Source organism: Gymnoscopelus braueri (assembly GCF_963280865.1).
Source record: "Gymnoscopelus braueri genome assembly, chromosome: 6".
In the NCBI taxonomy this organism is placed as follows: Eukaryota; Metazoa; Chordata; class Actinopteri; order Myctophiformes; family Myctophidae; genus Gymnoscopelus; species Gymnoscopelus braueri.
In genome coordinates, this window is record NC_137607.1 from 8538858 (window position 1) to 8551025 (window position 12168).

The 12168-nt window shown below is 41.5% G+C and overlaps 1 protein-coding gene across 1 annotated transcript; it reads right to left on the bottom strand.

Moving 5' to 3' along the window:
• Positions 1-5716: 5716 nt before the first annotated feature.
• LOC308086750 (uncharacterized protein) lies at positions 5717-11550 on the bottom strand (the record flags this gene model as incomplete). Its single annotated transcript, XM_080430399.1, has 5 exons — positions 11512-11550; positions 8614-8881; positions 6447-6488; positions 6047-6085; positions 5717-5724 (listed from the first exon to the last, which is right to left on the bottom strand). Exons 2-5 carry the CDS (start codon positions 8879-8881, stop codon positions 5717-5719), a joined length of 357 nt encoding a protein of 118 aa, XP_080286525.1. The 5' UTR covers positions 11512-11550.
• Between the last annotated feature and the right edge of the window lie 618 nt (positions 11551-12168).

Consider the following 12168-nt stretch of genomic DNA (forward strand, 5'->3'; position numbering starts at 1 on the left):
GTGTGTGTGTGTGTGTGTGTGTGTGTGTGTGTGTGTGTGTGTGTGTGTGTGTGTGTGTGTGTGTGTGTGTGTGTGTGTGTGTGTGTGTGTGTGTGTGTGTGTGTGTGTGTGTGTGTCTATGTGTGTGTGTGTGTGTGTGTGTGTGTGGCTGTGTTACGGCCTGGTATGGGAACTGTACTGCCTGAGAAAAGATCAGCCTACAGCGAGTAGCCTACTGCTATCGGCAGAGCGCACAATGGGAGGCGAGCTCCCTGCGCTCCAGGAACTGTACAAAAAGCGATGTGTAGTCAAAGCCCAGCGCATCATCAAGGACAAGCACCACCCAAGTCACAGACTGTTCAAACACCTACAACTACCGCGGCCGGGCAAGGGGGCCTATACCGCAGTATCAAGAGCAGCATGACCAGGTTCATCAACAGTTTTCACCCGGCTGCCATCAGGCTGCTGAACAAGGCTTGAGCCCTGTTCAGCAGCCTTCTGACAGGCGGTGTCGTCAGGCTGGTCTCAGACCTTTGCTCTTCCTTGGACCTACCTGACTTTTTTCTTTGCTCTTCCTCATGGACCTACTTGCGGATTATACCAGTGTCAGTCTACCTTTATGTGGATTATGCGGTCGACGCGATGACATTTTGCATCTTGTTTTTTCTAGCACCTTAAAGGTAGGGTAAGTGATTTGCAATTATTCAAATAATTGGGTCTATGTTCTGATAGTACTCGTTACTATAGAGTGTCCTGTCCATATAAGGAGTCTCCCATGTCTCTCCAGCTCTTTATTAAACAGAAAATGCATTTTCAGTGCTCTCTCCTGATTGGCTCAAATGTTGTCACCTACCTGAAAATGTACTAGATAGTGTTTACTAAAGAGCTGGAGAGACCCCTGTGACCGAACAAACGCTCTGTAGCAATGATTACTATCAGAATATAGTACTTCAACCTTTTTAACAAAAAGAAGAAAAAAAATACCAAAAAATATCACTTACCCTCCCTTTAACTAACAATCCTAAGTACATCATGCACAGTATACATCTGCTGCTATGCTCACGCACCTTATATCTTATCTCAAGTACTATGTGTAAATCTGTAGATAATTTGCTGGTTTTCTTTGATTAATCTCCTTGCCCCCCCCCCCCACCCCTTCTTCTTCTTCCCTTCTTTTTTTCTATGGAAATAACAACACAATGGGAACTATGCACCCACTTTTTTTTACTTCTGTAAACCTGTGATGTGACAATAAAGCTGAACAAATATATATGATTCTGATTCTATTAAAAGTACTGGACTGGTAACGCTTTCTATGAAGCTATCATAAATCATAGAGCATGCTGTTATTAACTGTAAACCATATACACATAAGTTATACCTAAACCTATAAACACATTCAAGCAGACAATAAGTCATAAGCGCACACACTCCACACATAATGGCTCATTTGTTTAGATTAGGTGTGGTTCATTCATTCACAGCACTTGACTCAGTGAGCGACAATACTACACTGTACACAATAGGTAGGTACAGTATAGGTAGTCAAAGAAATGTCTTACTACTAAAACAGAACACACTCAGAGGTGGTCAGCACTTCTTTAATTTGATGCAATTGGAATATATAGTTAAAAGAAAAGATTGAGAGAAGCAGTTTCAACACATCATCAATGGTTAAGGACACTTTGTTAGTCATAATAACAGAATACATGAACAATAGACAATTGATCTTGCGGTCACCTCACAGATACATCAACCTCAGGGAATCAATATTTAACAGTTGACATAAAACATTGACATACAAAATGAATGACACTGTATTGAACAGGAATGTGAGAGGGAATATGTTATATAGCCTAGATATATATACTAGACCTATATATATAGTAACCTATTACTATAATAATAATAATATGATAATAAATGTGCAATAATTCATATTTATTTTCCCATATCCATATTTCTGCACTTCATAGCCTCTATGTTTTATAGTGGTCTATCCTTTGTTTATCAATATTGTTTGACATATTATGTTTTAGTTGTCGCTACCCACTGTATTGCACTAACCACACAATCATCTAATATTATATTCTAATAATATATCTAATAATAATATATTATTATATTATATATTTAATATAAAACGATATAGTTAAATCTGTACATACTTTATATAATATATATTGTGAAATATAATAAATATATATTCAATAAAATGTCATGTTTAGGTGTTTTTATATTATGTAAATATTATGTATTAGGTATTTCAACTTCCACAGCTGAAAGACTGGTTATATTATAAAGGACAGGGTGGTAGGATGCTATCTCAGATTACTAGACGCTAATTGTTTCTCAAAGTAACTCTGAAGCAGTTGTCATATCATTCTAAGACGAGCCCCGTATGATATGTATTATCTTCTCCGGTTTGAGACATGACATCTCTATCTCATTCTGTATGAGATGGAGGTGCTGTTGATCTTCCAGTAAAGTAAGAACGGTAGACCTTTATTAATCCCGTAGGTGAAATTTAGGTTCATCTTCGAGCCCCGCCCCAACCCGCCACGGAACCCAACCCGCCTCAACCCGCCCCGCGAACCCATATATAAATCTATGGCTCAACCCGCCCCGCGACCCGCGGTGGAAATATATATATATATATATTATATAGCGCTCTTTTAAGTACCCAAAGTCGCTTTAAATGTCTACAGTAGCACAACATTGTCATGGGCTAAATAGACAAGCATGTTGTTCAAAATAGGGTTTTTTCTTTTTTGCGTGTGAGAGCGGCTGACCCGCTCACCCGCAGCCCGCTTAATTGCCTCTGAAATCCTGACTCGACCACCCGCGCCGCGGGTTGACCCGCGGGACCCGCGGGTTACGGGTCGGCCCGCTCACCACTACTTGGCAGACTGGGATTACCAGACGACCTCTCTATCCACTAATGGCCGCACCAAATAATAGGGTAATGGGGTCTGGAGTGATGTCTTTCCACACATTTGAGAGAATGTCCTAAAATAGAGGTAGGCTGTTTAGTTAAGACTAAAGCTTGGGCTGGTTGAGGGGACATGGGAAATATTTGAGAGTTGATAGACCCGTAGACGATACAGTTGTGAGATAATCCTGAGTGTTTATGCTGGTTTTTAACCCAGGAATGAAGCTTATCATGGTTAACTGGAGGAGATATTATGCACCACGGTTGACTTATCGTGGTTGAGATAAACACCACGGTTGACTTATCGTGGTTAACTGGCTGATATGTGAGGTTTAAAGGCTCACTATCAGATAAAACTCACTTCTACAAAGCCATGATTTCCCTGTGTGAACTGGAGAATTGAGAAGTTGTCTATTGTATATACAGTACATGAATACACAAGATTTGAGTACAATAATCATGTAATAATGAATAGTATAGTATAGAAGTAGCCTATGAATAATATAGATTCATAGCACATAATCATGTATTTTCTAATCGATTATAGTCTTTGCATCTATAAATCTGTTTAAAATGTGATTTTCTTGCTGTTTAAGGTTTAAGCAGGCAACATATGATGAGTATGAAAACTGCTGCTGATGCTGTCATTGTTTTCCTCTGGAGGGAGGGTCGACTCCCAGCCTAGGGTTGATGCTACAAAACGTTACCGCCTGGATTAAATGCATTGGTGTGCAGTCTGTGCACACGTCTGTCACCCAAAACGTTTTTTAAAACTGTAAACTTGTTGGAGGAGTTCAGGTAGCACAAGGGACAGGGACTACATACTGTATGTGTGTTGTAAATTGTCAATTGACATAACAACAAGAAAAATGTATTAATTCATTAATAAATGATTAAATCAATTATTAAAGCTGAGTGAGATCACCTGCCTCCTGTGAGGTATGTTCAGTTAAAAGTTCATATAGATTGTCACAGCTTTCAAATATTTTTTGTTTGTAATTTGGATCAGAAGATATAGGAACTGAAGACACACCCGAAACATCATACGACGCGTTGTAAGCTTTGGCTATTGTCAGTGTGCGTCGCTGTCGTGCAGCAAAGTATGAATCAGGCTTTACATTCCATAATGAAACATCAACACACAAATTATTACGTATGAGCCTGATGTACATGTGCAACACATTCTCAGATAGGGGTCAGTTATTGCCGCTCTGTCATTTTCACTCCCTAATGCTTCACTATAGGGCACGCATTGGAGCTTCATATACTACTCGAATCAAGCAATTGCACAGCTGCCTCGTTGGCTTACCTGGTAGCAACACTTGACTACAGTAGCAACCTCAAACTCTCGTGATAGAATCCCACTGTGGGTATGATTTCTTTTTTCTCTCTCCACATAGTTTTTGTGAGGTTAGGGTTAGGATTAAGGTTAGGTTTAGGCATATTTTTGAGAGGTTAGGATTAGGGTTAAGTTTAGGCACAGTTTTGTCAACATGTGACGTCGTCATGGCGTCCCGTCATGTCAAAAGTTGACTTTCAGGGCGTCCCGTCATGTCAAAAGTTGACGTTTCAGGGCTACTGACAGAGGGGCAAAATGTGCCGCCTTCGGAGTGAGAACGGGCTGACGTGTTGACTCAGCACCTACTCTAGGTCTAGTCTTGAGTTTAACGAGCATTTTACTGAGCATCATTTGTTGCCTGCTTTACAGTAACAATATAACATGTACTCTCTCTCTCTCTCTCTCTCTCTCTCTCTCTCTCTCTCACACACACACACACACACACACACACACACACACACACACACACACACACACACACACACACACACACAGACACACTTACAGAATAACTGGTAGGGAGCAGTCATCCGCAAGCTTTGAAGCAGAGATAGACAGAAGGAAGTGCAGCAGGAAGGGGAAGATACATGAGTGGAGTAGATGTTCCATCAACGACCTTCAGACCTGGTTTGTTGAGACTCCGTTCATAGGACTGACCTCAGAGACACCATCCATAGACCTGGACAGAAGATAGAGTGACAAGGCATGGCGGTAGGAGAAAGGAGAGGTTGTACTGAAGTGTAGAACCATTTGCAAAAACAATGGTTGAGGTAAAAGACACTGAGGTAAGTTGACATGAATTCCAACATGAATCATTCTGTACCTGTCCGTGGTGTCAGCTGGATTTGCATGTCTGCTGAATCTGCGGCCAAACTCCATAATGTTTTGTCTCTTATAAACCACCAGGACACTGATGATGATGATGATGATGCCGAGGGCGACGATAAGACCACCCCACCAGGGAAACTCTCCCCCTGAGAGATAGAATGACAAATGAAGAACAGAGGTTCAGTCATCCATCCTCCTTACAGCTCCATGATCAACTATTAACAACTCAATAATCAATAGCTTTTATAGATCAGTGATTTTTACCACTCAATGATATGATACACAAGTTTACTGAAACACAAACACGCACGCACTCACGCACGCACGCACGCACGCACGCACGCACGCACGCACGCACGCACGCACGCACGCACGCACGCACGCACGCACGCACGCACGCACACACACACGCACACACACACACACACACACACACACACACACACACACACCGATATACTTTGATAAACATTACAAATCTCTTACTTCAAACTGCTCCTTTTTTTTAGCAGCATAAGAGAAAGGGTGAAAAGTAATATTTATCCACAGAGATTAGCAAAGGTGTGAATGTAGGTTGTTAGTACAGTAGTAATAGCAGTAGGCAAGCTTATTTGTATAACACATTTCAACAAGGCAATTCAATGTGCTTTACATGACACGTTAAGCATGAAGACATTAAGAAACAGTGTGTTAGGAGAGTGCAATAAAAAACGAACAAAAATAAAAACAAGCAAAATAAAAACAGAAAAATAAAAACGAGTGTCTGTATTTAAACAAAATCAGTAAAAGGCAACGCAAACAGACAGGTTCTTTAGCTTTGATTTAAAAGAACTGTAGTAGTGGAGGTGGTATTAATATTAGCATTAGTAGTAACTAATTACTAGTATTAGTAGAAGCCCCTGCCTAGACAGTATGTTACTATATAAACTAGTACTCTACATTGTACAATAATTCATCTTTGCACTCACCTGTTTCTCCAACATGTTGGTCTTGCTGTTCTTTCAGGTCTGTAAAATACAATAACATTGTTGTTATTTTCATTGTGTGACTTGCTTTGTGATTCCTGTCTGCTGGCCACATATACATTTCAAGTTCTACTTCCATCCAGATTCTGAGATCGAGATCACATTTTAATCAAATTTTCCTTGAATTATGAATTTTTACCCTCAACTTATTAGTTAGCATTACTTGTTTTATATGGAGTATATTTATACTGGTACTACTAGTAGTACCAGTATTACTGGTACTACTGCTGTATTACTGGTACTGCTAGCTGGTACTGCTAGCTGGTACTGCTGGCTGGTACTGCTGGCTGGTACTGCTGCGTGTATTACTGGTACTGCTGGCTGGTACTGCTGTGGTACTCACCACCAGAGACACTGGGTTCAAAGATGGTTGGACATCTGGAGTCTGTAATGACACAAGGGTAAAAGTTAAGCACTTCATTAACCAGCATAATCTATCTATCTGCCTTACTGTTACTAATTATTATTACCGCTACTGTTACTATTACTACCACTACTTCACACCAGTTTGAGACATCAGGATGGGTTACATTTATACATTACATTTATTTAAATGTCGTCGTTGTTGTTGTTGTAGTTGTCATTTTACCAAACATTAAAATACTTGTTAATCTGCTTTCTGCCGTACAGATGGGTTTACGGAGGTGCAAGGATATTTAAAGAAGGAACAGACACATTCTGCACCAAGGTCATGGGCAATGGACACACTGGGAGGCAAACTGTAATGCATTGAAATCAATGACAGACCAAAAACGTGTCGTCTCCTTTCCGTCTTAGTAGTTGTAGTAATAATAATAATAATAATCATTCAGACGCAAGACGGTCTGGGGCCTGTTCCTCAAAAGGTGAATTAGAGCTAAAGCCTGGCTTTTCCACCTATCCTGGCTTAATTTAGCCAGGATTAGAGCTGAGTCGGTTCCTCAAAAGGTGAATTATCTTGAAGATTAGTTTAGCCAGTTCACCCTGGCTAAGTTTAGCCTTATCCGATTCCTCAAAAGAGAATTGAAGCAAGCCTATCTTAGTTACCATGGCAATTTAGCTGTGAAGTTAGCCTGGTCAGGAGCAGGCTAACAGCCAAGCTTACTTAATCTAGTGCCTTGTTCTTCAAGTTTTTCCACAGTTAATTCAAAACATGTGTTTGTATATGGACTCATTTTAATGACCCTGCATTCAAATAAAATGAAATAAATAGATATAATCAAATTAATTACTGAAATAGTGTGTGACCATGAATCATAATCATAATTGTTTCACAATGACTCATGTGATATGTAATTGTCACTCTGTTATAGTTAACACTATAGTTCATCTTGTTGTTAGATGTTTGATAATATATTACTTTTTTTTTTTAATATTATAAAAAATGTCTGACACATACATACACACACATATACCCGTAACTAATCATTTATATATATATATATATATATATATATATATATATATATATATATATATATATATATATATATATATATATATATATATATATATATATATATATATATATATATATATATAAATTATTAGTTATGGGTTTAAAGGAGCCTCTTTGTAAGTCAATGAGGAGCATATTTTAAATTATCAATTTCTAGTCAATGGAGAAATTATTTTTTATTTCTTGTCCACCTTTGGAGTTACATCATGATGGCAAGGTAACTACACAACCCAAACCTCTACCAAAGTGGTCTTGCAAATGTGGGGTTATTTATTGCGTGTCTCGTCCCGTCCCGTCCCCCCCGCTCATCCCGTCACAGCCCCCTGTCGCGGTCAACCCCCCCCCCCCGTCCCGTCCTGTCCCGTTGTGGCCCCCGTCGCAGTACACCCCGTCCCGTCCCGTCCTGTTCCCGTTCGTCCCGTTCGTCCCGTTGCCCGTCCGTCTCAAACACACACACACACACACACACACACACACACACACACACACACACACACACACACACACACACACACACACACACACACACACACACTGTGTGTGCTTGCAATACTTTGCCATGCTTTCTCCCTGGATCTATTTATTGCGGTCGCGTTTCCTTTCTTGCTTAAATACATTTTACTTCCTTGTATGATTTCATGAGCTGCTGCAGTGCTGCTATTCAGCCACAGAGAAGAACGCTGCTCTGGTTTTGGACTCCGTGATTGGTCAAGTTCAAGGAATCTGCGCTCGAGTTCATGGTCTTTTATAGAAATACGCCATTCAGCCTGGCTTCATTATCCTGGCTGGACACAGCCTGGCTTGACATAGCCTAGCTCGACAAAGTTGCTCCTTTTCAGCCTGGCTTGGCGTCTGAGGAACGGAATAAACGAGGCTTTTCGGACCCGACTTTGTCAAGCCTGGATTTGGCTTAAGGCCAGGCTTTTTTAATTCACCTTTTGAGGAACAGGCCCCAGGTCCTTTAACCCTGCGCCACCCAAGCGCCCTATTCTCTGCTAACTGTATCACAGTGTCCCAGTGGAATGTCATTTCTGTCCATTTCCCTTTTTTTCACTCAAATTTTTAGACTCACCAGCAGTAAAGCTCTCAATGTGTTCACCCACTGCCTCCATGACCAGCTTGAATCTCTCAGGGAGGTCCTTACAAATCACATGGACAGCCTGGTCCACAAAGCACGGCACACAGCAAGACGGGTCAGGGGGACGCGTGTCAGAACACCCCACCATGTCAGATGAATCTCCGCTCCACAGGGAGCCACTATTCTCACTACTCAAGTCATTATAGATGTGGGTCAGATTCACAGACTCTGGGTCGGTGGGACTGAAGCAACTGAGCGTCATCTGTGTAAGAGAGAGGTTTAGTTTATTATTATTATACATTTTTGTAATGCTTTTGAAATACCACAGAATGTATAGCAACACATTATGACATTGTTCTGAGCCTGGTTCCAGACGAATCTGCCTTTGCAAAATTGCATCGCACTTTAGCCCTCGGCAGATTAGGTCTGGCCCCCCTCAATAGAGATTTAATTTCTCTCCCTCCGAAGTCGTGAGGGACCAATCAGGGCCCAGTATCCAAATGTGGGCGGGCTTATCACCTTATTTGGAGCAATGACGTACAAGGAAGCACTGCTCTGATTGGTTCGTACAAGGAAGCACTGCTCTGATTGGTTTAGGTCTAACCAATAGAGTCCGTTTGGATCTTTTTGTAACCGCCCCTTGGGGAAAAAATCTATCGTTGATAGGGACCAGACTAATATCCACGCAGTGTGTCGTGTGATATCGTCTGGCCACGCGAGGCTAATTGTTCTGTACAGTGTCTATACCCTTTCTTGTACATCTGTTTCTTTTTACTATGTGATCTAAAATGCTTAATTCTGTACAGTAGAACTATGCCTGTAGCTTCCAGGACACACCATGTGTTTGTGTTTGTGTGTGTGTGTGTGTGTGTGTGAGAGAGAGAGAGAGAGAGAGAGAGAGAGAGAGAGAGAGAGAGAGAGAGAGAGAGAGAGAGAACGCTTCAAGCTTAGCGAGACCTAGCCCTGAAACGTGACTGTCATTTCATGACAGTCATGGTGCAACTTGTTCCTGGTATTTAAACGTTCTCCATTTACAACCCGTACATCTACATAAACGTTCAGATTTCAAATATAAAGTGCTTACCCCATGGCCACAGATGTAACAAGTTTAAACCCTTGGGTTTAAGTACCTGTATCTTCCGTATTGTTCAATAAAAAGCATTTTAATCCGATTGGCGGCTATTTTGTCATAGAGTTATAACGTATCAGAGTGCAATACACCTCCCAACCAATAGGAACGCGTAGTTGAAAAGCATATTTAAAAAATGGCCACCAATCGGATTAAAATGCTTTTTATTGAACAATACGGAAGATATGGGTACTTAAGCCCAGGCGTTTTAACTTGTTACATCCGTGGCCATGGGGTAAGCACTTTATATTAAAATTGTAAACGTTGATGTAGATGTATGAGTTGTAAATTGACAAAGTTCAAAAACCAGGAACAAGTTGCACCATGACGCTTGTGACAGACGAGCGTCATGTGAACCATGGCTAAGCGAGACCATGCATGCCGATGCGCGCTTAGTCCTAGAATGGCTGTGTGTGACGTTTAATACATACATTTAATAAAATATCTCCAGACTTTACCACGAGTTTCACACGGACCACATTTCCTCCAGAGTGCAAATATAGATGCACACACAACAGACATGCCATAAATGACCCCACTCCACACCAAACGCAACGCACACCTGTCTATCTGTAGGTCCATACCGACGTAGAACGGCATAAGAATGATGGTTGTGTGAGTGTGACCAGAGCTAGTGCGGAATACTATAGCTCTAGCCTTATAGATCAAGACTATCGTAGATGTTGTTGTTTTTTAATCGATTTTGACATTTCTCATAGATATACAAATGTCGAAATCGATAAAATACATATGGCCTACAATAGTCTTCTTGATCTAAGGCTAGCTCTGGTCCAGAGCTTTAGTGAGTTCGCTACCAGACAGAGCTAATGGAATACATGAAATAGCCTAGGCTACTAGATGCGCGCCAGGTTAGATCTCTGATAGCTGTAGAATACAACTCTCGTAGACGTATTTATGATTCTGACGTTTTCAATCTACGAGAGTTGTAGGGTTGATCCCCCATGGACACAGGGACTTCCATCTCCTAGCCCGTAGATCTCCAAACGTGTACAAAAGCAAAAAAAAAAATATATGCTTACCCCAACACCCCAATGTTAACTCTTTCTACGGAATTGTAGTTTAATGTAATAATCCATATCTTTCAATAAATAAGTGTTTTAATGCCGTCTGTGGCCGAACGCCATTGTTTAACCCTCGTTTACTTCCTGTTTACATTGAGTGTAATTCCGGGTTTCACCAGATGGTGCGCGTCACTACCGCCTATTGGGAACTTCCGACAGAATCGGCCACAGACGGCATTAAAACACTTCTTTATTGAAAGATATGGATTATTACATTAAACTACTATGCCGTAAAAATAGTTAACAATTGGGATATTCAGTTAAGCACCTTTATTTTTCAATTTATACATGTTTGGCGTGTCTACGGGGCATAGTGCAGAAAGTCCCTGTGTCCATGGGGGATCAACCCTGCAACTCTCGTAGATTGAAAACGTCAGAATCATAAATACGTCTACGAGAGTTGTATTCTACAGCTAGATCTCTGATAAAGGCTGGTTCGTGTTGCACCGTCCAGACCAGACCCATATCATAACTCTATGATCCAGACGTGACCAACTGCTCCTACAGTGAGCATTAACATGATCATGTTATGATGATGTAATAACGTCGCTCTCGCTGTAATTATCATTATTTCCACAACTCTCGCCGTCCATAACGGAGCACAATGAATATAAAACACACACTAAATGTTATGTGAAAGTGAACTGAAAACAAACCAACTAAAACAAAGTATTAACGCACCTTAAAGAAGTTGATATCTCTTCCTCAGTCTTGCAGGCAGGGAAAGAAAGACACAGGAAGCCGGTTTTAGCCTTTTACCGGAGGGGCGGGGTAGCCCATGAACTGGTGTTTAGACTCTCTCTCTCTCTCTCTCGCTCTCTCTCTCTCTCTCTCTCTCTCTCCTCTCTCTCTCTCTCTCTCTCTCTCTCTCTCTCTCTCTCTCTCTCTCTCTCTTCTCTCTGTCCTCTCTCCCTCTGTGTGTGTGTGTGTGTGTGTGTGTGTGTCTCTCTCTCTCTCTCTCTCTCTCTCTCTCTCTCTCCTCTCTCTCTCTCTCTCTCTCTCTCTCTCTCTCTCTCCTCCCTCTCTCTCTCTCTCTCTCTCTCTCTCTCTCTCTCTCTCTCTCTCTCTCTCTCTCTCTCTCTCTCCCCCCCCCTCTCTCTCTCTCTCTCTCTTTCTCCTCTCTCTCTCTCTCTCTCTCTCTCTTTCTCTCTCTCTCTCTCTCCCCCCCTCTCTCTCTCTCTCTCTCTCTCCTCTCTCTCTCTTCTCCTCTCTCTCTCTCTCTCTCTCTCTCTCTCCTCTCTCTCTCTCTCTCTCTCTCTCCCCCTCTCTCTCTCTCTCTCTCTCTCTCTCTCTCTCTGTCTCCTCTCTCCTCTTTCTCTCTCTCTCTCTCTCCCCCCC